This window comes from Armigeres subalbatus, chromosome 1, assembly GCF_024139115.2.
Source record: "Armigeres subalbatus isolate Guangzhou_Male chromosome 1, GZ_Asu_2, whole genome shotgun sequence".
NCBI classification, from domain to species: domain Eukaryota; kingdom Metazoa; phylum Arthropoda; class Insecta; order Diptera; family Culicidae; genus Armigeres; species Armigeres subalbatus.
In genome coordinates, this window is record NC_085139.1 from 156831291 (window position 1) to 156844866 (window position 13576).

General features: G+C 43.9%; 1 protein-coding gene across 2 annotated transcripts in view; it reads left to right on the forward strand.

Moving 5' to 3' along the window:
• Positions 1–13576, forward strand: part of LOC134205375 (protein unc-13 homolog 4B) — a 162236-nt gene that overhangs the window by 1365 nt on the left and 147295 nt on the right. The window contains exons 1-2 of one of the 2 annotated variants that reach the window (XM_062680585.1): positions 11722–11952; positions 12607–13339. In XM_062680585.1, the coding sequence (XP_062536569.1) occupies positions 11756–11952; positions 12607–13339 (930 nt within the window). In that variant the 5' untranslated portion in view covers positions 11722–11755. Of the gene's footprint in view, positions 1–11721; positions 11953–12606; positions 13340–13576 lie in introns of those variants that run through there. The other variant, XM_062680583.1, reaches the window with a different exon arrangement.

Sequence of the window (13576 nt, forward strand, 5' to 3'; positions counted from 1 at the left end):
GCTTTTAACCTTTTTAAGACGACTTTTTTCAGGCAATTTAACGTACAGATTTGGGTTTTCCACTCGATTCTGTCGAAACTAGTATAGAAAGAACTAAAAAAGAGTTGACATATTTTTTTGATGACCTATGCCGTCCAAATTGTTGATTGTTGAGAATATGTCCAAATCTATCTATATGATCTTTGAAATTATGAAGTTTTGAATTACTCTACCCTATTTCAGGGTCTCCTAAACGTCCTGTAGTTCAAAAGATGCGACCTACCCGATCAACCAAGTCCTGAACAATGTATCCGTTTAGCGCTAAACATTACAGCAGTTACTATGTCTGAAATTCGATTATGCATTTGCACAACATGTGATAGATTTAGTTCGGAACAGGTATTGGAGGGTAACCGCTCCCTTCGATGGGGTTTGATCCCACGAAACCAGTACGCTAGACAGGTGCTCAATTTACTTCACTTTACTTTTTAGACAATTAACTTTGAATGTACCATTACAGCAGGTTCATTGAGCCAATACGCTTTCATTCATTATTTTCACAAGCTACAATATGGCCTTCATGATCCGATGATCAACGATTCGATATCGAAGCAAATGATGTCATACTAAAAATAGTTTCTCGATTACTCTGATGGTTCTTTCGAACAATTTTCCAAGGAACTTCTATTACACATCGCGATATATGCTTGAGTCAGTGGTCCTTTCATTTCATTGCGATTCATAGAGGATCGACTGTATAGACCCTTTTCGTAGCTCGGATCATGTGATCTATGAATGGTGTATGATATGGTATCCCAGTAGGTCCAGTTGATATGACTTCAATCATTATTTATACAAGTGTGGCAGTACCACGAATATTTGAATTATTAATTATTTAAAGTTGTACAAGGGCCCTCCTTAGCCGTGCGGTAAGACGCGCGGCTACAAAGCAAGACCATGCTGAGGGTGGCTGGGTTCGATTCCTGGTGCCGGTCTCGCCAATTTTTGGATTGGAAATTGTCTCGACTTCCCTGGGCATAAAAGTATCATCGTGTTAGCCTGATGATATACGAATGCAAAAATGGTAACTTGGCTTAGAAACCTCGCAGTTAATAACTGTGAAAGTGCTTAATGAACACTAAGCTGTTAGGCAGTCCCCAGTGTGGGGATGTAATGCCAATAAGAAGAAGAAGAAAATTGTACAAATAGATTAAATCGAATTGAATTACCCCTTGTTTAGAGACCACTCACGTTGAGGGTCATTTTTGAATTCACTCACGTGGAAGATTAGAGCTCATAAGTTCATTGGTTCACTTGTTCATGATCTGCATCATGAAGTAAATGAGTTTACGATTTATTCCTGGCGATAAAGGTAAAGTCGTTAGCCAAATCAACATGTGCGAGACCGGGCATCGACCTGGGTTCAAGTATCGTTGACCCCAGCTCTGTAAAATAACATTCGGGTTGGGAAGCGAGATGGAAGATCTGGCTCTAAAGGTGGGGACGAAATGGTTTTCTGAATAATGAAAGGATTTGTATTCGGTATGATGATTTTGACCTTTCGCGAAAACAATCAACTCCATTGTTTTCGCGTAATTTCCGAAGATCTGAAATCTCGCGCCTTGATCTGAGGATCTTAAAACTTGACTCTTTCACTTCGTTCTGGTCTGTGGAAGAGGCGATAGCGGTCCAAGTTAAGTCCCGCGCCGTGGTTGTGAAGTTCAGGTGTGAACTAGTAAAAGCGTGAAGAAACCTTTGAGTTTACCTAATTAGATTTTCATTCCTTTTTTTTAGTCTTTATTAGGGTGTTTTTTAAAAATTTTCTTTCCTAATTTCCCTCAATTAGATAGGCAGAGTAGCTAAAGTGCCTAAGTGCGTGCGTATGACAGTTAAATTAGTGCGTGCGAGTGCGTAGAATTTTGATGCGACAGGTAATACTGCTGATATGAGTGTGCTTAATGTGCCAGAATTAACCCGTCTGTATGACGGCATTTAAATCTCCGTGACAGATCTGTGGCAAGAATTGCGAGGCCCGTCACACCACCCTTTTCGTCAACGACCGTTTTCGACCCCGCAGTCTAGCTTCGAGGCATTTTCCCGGCGGTTCACATGGCCGGCCGGAGTGGGCAACGAACGCTATTTTCCGCGTCCTAGGCAGGGCTAGAGCAACGAGCTGTGGACTAACCGAGTGAAGAAGCCAAGTTAGTCGACCAACGTTCCGGTTGTCAACCAGAAATAGCTGCAAAAAAAGTCTTTCGGAGCCGGATTCGAACCGACGACCCCAGCGTGCAAGGCGCCCAAGGTAACGCCTACACCACCAAGTGAGGCGACAGCTAGAAGCCCACTGATCAACGGCGTGAAGCACGACAACAACCATCGAATAATCGGAGTCCGCAGGAGTTAAACGGCCGCGTGACGCACACGTGGCGACGGCCAACAGTGACCGTGAGAACATGCATGTTTCAATAATTCCAAGCGCTTGGTGAAGTTTGTCTCTAGCCTGAGTTAAACCGCTAGCGTGGCCACCGGTTCAACAGCCCTACCGCTCGTCTCGTTTATGCGTTGGTAGTCGGCAAAGTTAATTTGCACACCCCCAGTTACCAGTAGTCGCAACGCACGAATTCATCGCACAAGCTAGCTAGATAGAGGAAATAAGTGGAGTATAATATGTAGTCGATAAAGAAGAGAAGAATAGAGGAAATTAAATGAAGAAGGATATGGTTTTTTCTTTATGAATGGTCTATCTGCTTTCAATAAATGTTTAAACTGAAGCTAGAAAATGTTTGAACAGCTAGTCGAATGAGAGAAATCTGATGAGGTGAAGGGAGAAGGTTTTTTCACGTTTCGGTCGTTTTATTTTATTAGTTTAGATCCATTTACTGGGAAGGTTGGCCCGATTCCAACCACGGACAGCTTTTCATTCGGACGAGGTCGTTCGAAGTGTTTTTGAGTCGAGTTCCGGTGATGATAACGGCCGCGAAGGCAATAATCTTGTCGTCGGCGGAAATCATTATTCCGAACACGGATTTTTTCATTAAGCGGCTTACAGTCGTAAAGTTCACACGCTCCCCTGCCAGCCCACTCGTTTCCCTCCCAGTCACCTGGGAAACTTTGAACCCTCCCTTTAAGGGTCTTACAGGTCGGGCAACCTACAATCGCGGTAGATGGTCTCCTTTAGGAATGGCGCTTAAGCCATTTTTACTTGAGCCCGGGAACTCGTGAGGCTGACGGGTTGCACAAGCTACTACAGGCCTTTGAGGTTCACCAAATCGTCCTGGAAACCGGAACGATTGAAGTTTTTGATCATCCAAGTCCGGGAACGTAGAACAAATCGCAAGGTTAACCTCATTCTCATTGTGCATCTTGACTCAAGATCATTTTGGAGCACCTTGGGCATCGGATCTCATGCTCATGGAAATTAGGATCATATGCTTGTTACACCGGATTGGGTAAATACCGATTATGAAAATATTGCGAAAGTCTTGATTGATCTGGTAGATACTATGAACTAAACTCAAGAATATTTTGGAGTACCTTGAAGATCCCGTATTCACAAAAATTGGGTTTGCATGATGCGTATATGCTTATTGAACCATATTGGGTATATTCCGACGATGAGGACCAGTGTTGAGAAAAACTCAAAATCTCAAAACTCATGAACGATGACTTGAAACGCTCCCAACTCACCACCTAGAAAATCATAGTTGAATCATCAATTTGACTCATCGTAGGTTTTCTTTAGCTTCTTCGTAAAATAACAGTAAATTAACGTTGAACACATAGAACAATGGATACTCTTGCGTGTGTAAACAATAAATTGCCCCCAATTTGATTATAATCACTTTTTAGAGCGAAATGATTTTTTTGGGAAATGAGTGAAATTATCCGTTTTAGCATGAAAAACTCAGACGTGATGCATTATTTTAAATTCGAAATGAGTTAGTTCGCGCGGGAGTGCTCAATGATTGAGTTTTATGAATGATTTTACCAACACTGATGAGGACATTGTAAAAACCTTGGTTGGTTCGGTAGATACTGTGGGTTGAACTCCAGAACATTTTGGAGTACCTAGATCATCCCGTATTTAAGAAAATGGGGTTTGCATCATGCGTATATGCTTATTAAACATGTTGGGGGTATACTGACGATGAGGACATTAAAAAGGCTTAATTAATCTGGTAGATACCGTTAGCTGAACTCTAGAACGTTTAAAAGTACCATGAGCATCTCGTGTTCAAGTCGGATCGTTGAGGAGAACCATTTTCACCGGATTACTTTCCGACATTCTGGCTACGTTACTGGCCCACCGCAGTCTTCCAATTTTCGCGGTGTGATTTTCGATTTTCGCGATGGATGATTCTCTCAACAGTTCTCGCGGCAACAGGGACTATGTTCAAGGGCTTGACGATGTTGTGGGGTTTGACAATGGGCCCTGTTAAACCTCCATAAAAAGCTGCATGTATCCGCAAGTAGGCTCCGCCAAAGCGACCCTGTGCCGCTCAAAGCTCAAGTCCTGGTGTAAGGTGGGACGCTAAACAGCCCTGACACGACGGCCCTCTGACGAGACAGGAGATTTGCGTAGGCCCAATAAGGCGCCTTGAAAAAAAAAACAACTATTACGAACAACATAGAAGATAATACGACTCGATACAATCGGCAACGACCTAGGCGACGAATGAAAGATCACGATTGGAAGCTTGGAACATGGAACTGCAAGTCGCTAGGCTTCGCAGGTTGCGAAAGGATGATCTACAATGAATTACAACCCCGCAACTTCGACGTCGGAGCGTTGCAGGAAATCTGCTGGACAGGACAGAAAGTGTGGAAAAGCGGGCATCGAGGGGCTACCTTCTACCAAAGCTGTGGCACCACCAACGAGCTGGGAACTGGCTTCATAGTGCTGGGAAAGATGCCCCAACGCGTGATTGGGTGGCAGCCAATCAACGCAAGGATGTGCCAGCTGAGGATAAAAGGCAGATTCTTCAACTATAGTAACGGTGTACAACACGCGTCGAAGTCGTCCGCCGCGGCTAAACATTGGGCGGCTACAAGATGGTAGACTAGCCCAAGACTACGCGCAGCAGCTGGAAGTGGCACTCCCAACGGAAGAGCAGCTAGGCGCAACGTTTCTTGATTGGTAGCACCGCAACCGCTGCACTTGGCACGGTGGCACCGGATCAGAGAAATGACTGGTATGACGGCGAATCTGAGAAGTTAGTTAAGGAGTGTGGAATCCGCCGATGCCAGCAGGATCCGAAATCTTCTGTAGCCGTCGCTGTATACGTCCGTCGCGTGCCACCGTCAGTTTTAGAAAGAGGCAGAGTCATGGCTTGCTATGCGCTGATCGACAACCGTCGATGAATCGTGCATAAGGCAATCATTGAACGGGTAAATGAATCCATGTTAATTCATCTGCTTACATACTAGGGGTATACCTTCAAATACACACCGAATGTAATTTACTCGTACCCCACATTCCCCTTCTTCTCCAGAGAAAAAAAATCAGAACAAAAAGATTGCGTATTGAATTACGTAGTATGATATACCAAACCAAGCTATAGCCTAAGGATTCATCGTATTTAGTCCTCACTTGCATCAATTACAGAAGTTCAGTAATCGCCTCCTCAAAATTCAGCAGATTTAATGTCATGTAAAACACCTCATGTTGGCTGAAGCATTTTAAAATGTAAATTGCGATCAAATAATTTCAAAATTATCGATTTTGTGATCTTCACGCCACATTCATCATTCGATATAAATTTATCATGGCCATTTTATTTGAAATACAAACGCATAGCTCCATCCCAGATATAAAACATAACATTCGCTTATCGAATTCATCGTCGTACAAACACTAACGATACCCGTTGTTTTCACTAGCTTGGACAAATCATGAGCCAGACATCGGCAGTGACAAACGCCAAAATCGAGCAATACAGATACGCGTGCCACAAGTGATATCTTGACCAACTAATGATTACTTGAATTAGTCCGTGAACCAATGTACGATGAAAATTCCACGAGGGTTACATTTGTTTGTCTGCGGTTTAATCTTATCAACCATCAGCGGTAGCATGTTCACGCACTTGTATCCTTCCATCTGTGCATGTAAATAATCCAGAATGAGCATAACTTCATACAGGATTCGAAACTTGGTCTCATGGTGAAGATTCAATCTCTTACACCTCTCTCTGAATATATCTCGTATATACAGTGTTGGTATATGTCCATTCTTATTTGTTGAATCGTTTAATTTCTTTTCTTCTCAACTATTTGACGAACGTACAGTCACACTTAATATTTCTACTGAGCGTCACGTCAGATCTCTCCTCAAACCACTTAATTAGTTACTATGTCTGAAACTCGATTATGCATATGTACAACATGTGTTCGGAAAACATGAGTTCGGAAAAGGTATTGGAGGGTAACCGCCCCTTCGATGGGCTTTGATCCCACGACCCCAGTAGGATCCCTTTTTATTTCAGAAATTCTTCCCAGACGTCCTACAGTGTGGTATACAAGTTCCTACTGGATGTCGAATTTAGTTTTTCTTTTTATCACACACAAACTTTCCCATTGTTACCGAATGGTAACATTTACTCAATGCACGACTAGTGTGTTAATGTAGGGAGACTATTGTAAATTTAGCAACCGTCATTTCAACCCGGTGTGCGATACATCAACGGTGTATCTCTGCACTGTGGGTGGCAGCTGGATTTAGCTACCAAATGTAAGCTACCACGGCGATGCGGAAATGTTCGCCGTCAACCCACACTGGGTAATCCTGGCTACAGAGGACAAAAGAAGGGAAAAACGACGATAATTCGATAGAAGACACACAACCAGCTTGGAAGTTATTAACCCGAAAGTTTTGCAGCAAAAAGTTTGCAAGTTTCCCAATCTTGCTTGGGATAAAATCGGTTGTTACCAACCACAGACATTATTTGGTACGAACGTCGCGCTAAGAAACCATGAATTGGAAGTCATCGCGAGTGAGTGGAATTTTGCAACCACAATAACATACCTAATCTCCAAATTGGAAAGCTCCGGGATCTACGCGCCTTTCCCAAACCAACGAACGTTCGGCGTCCTTGTGCTAGCCTGCGGGCTGCTGCCGGCTCAGTTTCCAGCCGATGAAAGTAAGTAGAAATATCTACGCGCCCAATCTCCCTTGGGCACCGGCACGTTTTTACCCGAAACCCGACTCTTCGTCGTGCGCCACCGTTGTCGGCGTTCTGTTATCAGATTCAAGTTCCGGCAGGTGAAATTTTGTTCAAGCATCTCCGTGTCCAACCTACTACCTAGAGTGCATCGAAATCTACTCGCTCCTGCCCGACGCTTTATCGAGCGACGTCGTTACCGGTTCCCGCCAACTGAGGTGACCCGACCGCCATCTTATCATCGCCATTCTGCTACCTCGTGTGAGCTACTAGCTCCATCACCCAAACCATGGGTTGTTCCGAACCTACGGTCCTGCCATACTCGTCAAGAAAAACCAAGAACGTCCTCGAACTTGCAGTGTCCGTAACCGTCAAGTCCATCTTTCTGTCGATAACCAGCGCAGCTAATGCGATGCTTTCGGTGTGTTAAACGACGTCTCCACCGACCAACAGTGAACACCCTCGCTCGCCTTGATAGCCCAATAAATTTATAAGGTAAAGTACCGTGTTTTAGGTAGGATCCCCACCATTCAAAAATTCCCCACGCTCACACGTCCTGGGACCCTGGAGAAAAGAGGCCTTCTGCGCCCACCCCGGAAGCTGCCGTTGGTCAGACCACCAGCTTGGGGTCTAGGCTAGTCCCCTTCCGGGATTGCAAGAACTACCGGGGCCATAACGTTTCACAATAAACCCGTCTCATTGCAAGAATACTCACAGACATTCCATTGTTGTAAATGTTTCTACCAAACATCCCGTTTGGTTTCTTTTTACAATGAGCGTACCGCCTTAATTCAGAAATGCTCACAGGCATCCCGCACTGTGTTCCTACCAAACATCCCGTTTGTTAATCTTCACAATGAGCGTCCCGTCTCAATGCAGTCATACTCACAGGCGTCCCGCACTGTCTCCCTACCAAACATCCCGTTTGGTTTCAATCTTCTCTTTACAATGAGCGTCCCGCCTCAATGCAGACATACTCACAGGCGTCCCGCACTGTTCACTCCAGAAAAAACTCGCATTTCGAAAAATACGAAAATTCTTTTTATTTCGAATGCTGCACCCATTAATTTTTAACTTACCAATCTGCAGCCAATATTGTTTTTCATTGGCATTTTCCTTTTTTTAACGAATTGCCAATGAATCCTGGCCAGGATCGCCAAATGTGGAATCCGCCGATGCCAGCAGGATCCGAAATCTTCTGTAGCCGTCGCTGTATACGTCCGTCGCGTGCCACCGTCAGTTTTAGAAAGAGGCAGAGTCATGGCTTGCTATGCGCTGATCGACAACCGTCGATGAATCGTGCATAAGGCAATCATTGAACGGGTAAATGAATCCATGTTAATTCATCTGCTTACATACTAGGGGTATACCTTCAAATACACACCGAATGTAATTTACTCGTACCCCACAAGGAGAAGAATGCAGCATGAGTGAGATTGCTGCAACACCGCACGAGGGCGAACTAGGCACGATACAAACGGGCGCGGAACAGACAAAACTCAATTTTCGGAGGAAAAAGCGCCAGCAGGAATATCGAGATCGTGAAGAGACGGAGGAACTGTACCGCGGTACGCATTTCATTACTCCTTGCTCATTTTAGAGACTAGAACTAATGGATTAGTACCAACGGCAAGCACTCTTTCTAGGCTTTACGCCACAGCCAATTAAACTCGATTCTGTTCTGTTTGCGCTGCGCACGAACCGAAACAAGAAATCTTATGCAAATGCTGACCGCACCGACGGCTCGACTCTCTCATCGGCAAAAAAATGTCACAATGAGTCGTAGATCTTTTTGGAAAACTGTTTCGTTTTGTGCGGTGCGTAAAATTTGACCGGCTAAAATGTAAACATTCGCATAATCACAGTGTTTAACTGTACATTTCCCAACACTGTTTCGGAGGAAAAAACGCCAGCAGGAATATCGAGACCGTGAAGAGACGGAGGAACTGTACCGCACGAAAATTTTATGAGAAGTTGAACCGTTCACGTAAGGGCCACGTGCCACAGCCCGATATGTGTAAGGACATAAACGGGAACCTTCTTTCAAACGAGCGTGAGGTGATCCAAAGGTGGCGGCAGCACTACGAAGAGCACCTGAATGGCGATATAGCAGACAACGGTGGCGGTAGGGTAATGAACCTAGGAGCACGCGCGCAGGACATGCGACTTCCGGCTCCGAATCTTCAGGAAATCCAGGAGGAGATCGGCCGGCTGAAAACCAACAAATCCTCTGGAGTTGACCAACTACCAGGAGATCTGTTTAAACACGGTGGTGGGGCACGGGCTAAAGCGCTGCATTGGGTGATTACCAAGGTTTGGGAGGATGAGGTTCTGCCGCATGAGTGGATGGAAGGTGTCGTGTGTCCCATCTACAAAAAGGGCGTATATGCTTATTGAACTGGATTGGGTGTATACCGGCGATGAGGACATTACCAAAGCCGGTAGCTACCGTGGGCTGAACTCTAGAACGTTTTGGAGTACCTTGAGCATAGCGTATTCCTCAAAATTGTTTTCAGACATAACGTTCAGGATGGCTCAACTTGTCTGAGTTTTCAGAACTAACAAACAATGTGATTTAGGATTCAAACATGTCAGATTCATTTGCGTGTTCTCAGAAGCGAAATCTTCCCAAGGTTTTCGTCAGGGTGTAGTCACACTTGGCCCCCGATATTTTGTCTGCAAAGCCAACATCCTGGTGAACAGTTTTGCTGAAGAAAGTGGGGACCTATCTCTCCTCTGTGATCTTACACAGCCAATCTAAAACGCTGGGCATATATGACCCATCCATCCTGAAAAGGTTAATGACATCGCAGCCATCACCGAGACACATCTCAAGACTGTCTACATTCCCGACTTTCGACTTGTGAGGAACTCCTGGAGGAACTTTCGAAGGAACTCCTGGAGGATCTGCCGATGTAATTCCTAAAGCAGCTTTAAGAGCATTTCCTGGAGGAATTACCGGAAGTACTCATGGAAGAACTTCCGGAGGAATTACTCGGATCTTCCGGAGGAATTACTGGAGGAAGTTCCGGGGGAATTCCTGGAGGAACTTCCGGTGGAATTCATGGGGGAACTTCTGGAAGAATTCCTGAAGGAACTTTCGGAAGAATTCTTGATGGAACATCTAGAAGAATTCCTGAAGGAACTTCAGGAAGAATTCCTAAAGGAACTTCCGGAGGAATTACCGGAAGTACTCATGGAGCAACTTCCGGAGAAATTACTTAAGGTTCTCATGGAGGAACTTCCGAAGAAACTCCTGGAGGAACTTTCGAATGATCTTCTGGAGGTTTTGCCGGAGTAATTCCTGGAGCAGCTTTCAGAGCACCTCCTGGTGGAATTTACGGAGGAATTTGTGAAAGAATTTCGGAAAATTTCTATTGCTTGAAAAAAGCTCACGCTGACCCACGCTGCTGCTGATTACCAACGGCGTAACGCCGCCACGCCGCCGCCGCTGGCTGAAAATGGTCTATCACGCCGCCGCCGATAAATTTTCAATCGGCGCACAGATCTAGTATGGTATGCCAGCCAAAACACAAAACATGTTACACTTAATGATTCTGGACTCTCTAGGGAGAATGCGAAGTACTGAGGTCTACGTCAGGCTGATATAAAATCGCTAAATGAACGCTTTGGTTAGTAGGGTAGGGTAGCACATTATTGAAATACCAGAGCTCACTAGAGCCATGAAGACTGACCACTTGAATGTAAATAATACTGTTGAAACAAAAATTGAATGAAATAAAAATAAATTCATGCATAAAATAATAATCCATTGTTGGTTGGTCGATCAATTGATACCAAAATTTCCAAATCGGTGGGAAGACTGCTGAGTTATTAACCAATACTTCCTGATCACTTTTCGTGACGTTCTCAAATTTCAATCTACGGAATGACTCCTCTATCTTCAGTACAATCATATTCTGGATGATATGGAAATGCTAATATCATCTTCCAAACTTGGACGTACATGTTCATGATAGCATTAGAGGCGAAAGTATAGAATTGTTAGTTCCGTTAGGATACGGCAGGCATGATAAATGTTTTTTATAGAAGTCGATTTGAAAGCGAGCGGAGGGCAATATTTGTGATGGCACATATCACACGACCTTCCTTCTTTTCCATATCATTGTAAATCGTTTAACTTCACGTAGAAGTAACACACACGAAATCATTAATTTAATATTCTGGATATAAGTCATCTGGAGTGGTAATTAATTACTGAAACTTAAACTTAAACCTATGTCTTAAACAAACATTTTATTCCTACCATAGATGATGTGTCATGCTTCAAAATTGGTACGCAGTTCCCTAGAATTGAACATTTTTAGTGGCGTTCTTAAGCGTTATCGAAACAACTTTGACCCTCATTTGCAACAAAATGACTGATAAAAGCCAAAGCGGAAGTTCACACGTTCGGGAACGTTGATTTTCCAACTAATTGCGCCAAGTGTATTCCAACAAAGAACACGCGAACCGATAGTTCTATTCCGACCAACACCATCGCAACGTTTCCCCTTCAGTTTCAGTTGGATCGGTTCGAAAGTGAATGGTTCTTTAGTTTTCCGCGCTCCGCTGACTGATGGGCTACGACGGCGCATCGCGACGGGTGGTTGCCAATGTGTTGTGGATTTTTCGAGATTTTTAAACGATCGCTACCCGGGCTGTTTGGCGATGTGGAAGACCACGCCGTCTGGAACGGACGCAAGCTGTCCATGAATGCATTGTACCAACGATTCCTGGTTGGCTTGGTGCAGTTGGAACTGCGACGAATGCCTCAGCTGCAGTGCATCGATAGAGCATCCGCGAGTGCAATGTTTGTAAACTGTTTTACCTATCTAGTCGGGAACTGTTGTAGTGCAGAATTAGATTATATAAGATCAAATTAAAATTAATGCTTAACGGGTTGAACATTCCATTTAATTGCATCACTCTATTTGTGGCTTGACAGATGTATCTTGTCGATAAATAACGTCAACTATTATTTAAAAAATAAAAAATAAAAGGGAATTTTTCCAAACTCGTCTTCAAGACTTATGAAAACATCCAACTAAACAAGTTATACCTTTTTAATTATGTATTAATCACAAAAGGCTGCTAAATACAGGCCTTGTAAATGTTGTGCTTCCTTTTATGTACTTAGCTAAAACGCAGAAACATTCCAAACTTGGGGAATCCAAATGTGCTATAGATAGATTATAATCAAATTACAATGTAATTTGTATCAAACTGCCATTAATTGTCGAATTATTAAAAAATATTGATTGTTATTCCACCATCAACTCATAAACTGTTATTTGAATAAATACTTCTACACGTGGCTGCGGTTAACATTACTTTAATTCAAACCTTCATGAAACGATCCACTAGATGATAAAGTTTTTCAATTCTGTTCTCGATTCAAAACATCCAACACATCGTGCAGTCTCTTGTTAATCATTCTATTCGTGTTTTGATTACTCCCTTACAGATCTCAATATACAACCCATCAGGGAACGACAATCGATCCCATTATCGATGAGCAGCTAGACCTGATCCGTGGAAATCGTCGTTTTCACGTTCATCACGGTGGGTGCGACTGCTGCTGCCTGTATTACGAACCAAATGCGCCAATAATGCTGGGGCCTGGGCAGCTTCCTTTCCGCACTCCGCTGCATGACGGACGGCGTCGAAGTCTTGACCAGGGCAGTGCAATCAGTGTGTTCGGGTATACTAATCGATCAGTGGACCTGCACGAGAACTATCTGCCCGGTGAACAACGTTTGTTTAGGAAAAATAATCTCATATCTCACCCAAGTGATAGTGAAATGTGGAAGAGTAATCAAAACAGAGTGGCGCGAGTTGAAGGGAATGTGCGCGTTGAAAATCAGTGGTATTCATCGCAGCCGTCGTTGAATTATGTTCCAGATCCAGATGCAGAAGATCGATCATTTTCCAGGAAAAATGCGCACCGAAAAGTAGGCCGCGTGAGTCCGTTTGTGGCGGGGCGGTTGGTTGTGGAAGAAGAAGATGAAGACGAAGAAGACTGTGAAGTGGAATACAACGAAAAACCGCACCAAGTGGGAAATAATTTATCGGGTGAGCTCGAGCAGCAGGCTTACTTGGTGTTGGGCATGAACAGTCAAGCGCGAAGGCCATTCAGACGGAAAATATGTACTCCGCCGTTCAATAAGCGGATAACGATGCCGCCGGAACATTTCAAGGTGAGTGAACAAACGACGTATGGCTGCCGTGACCTTCAAAGATAGCTGGCCGCAGTCAAATGTATACGAACCTATTCAGATTCGGTTTGAACATAACTTGTCCAAAATCTACGTTTATGGAAATTGCAGATATCACTTAACTTATCCTGGAGATAGAGATGGAAGAGAACTTGGTCTGTTCAAACTGATTTCGATTCACCAAAATAAGCCTCATAAATGTGAATAGGATTAGATTAG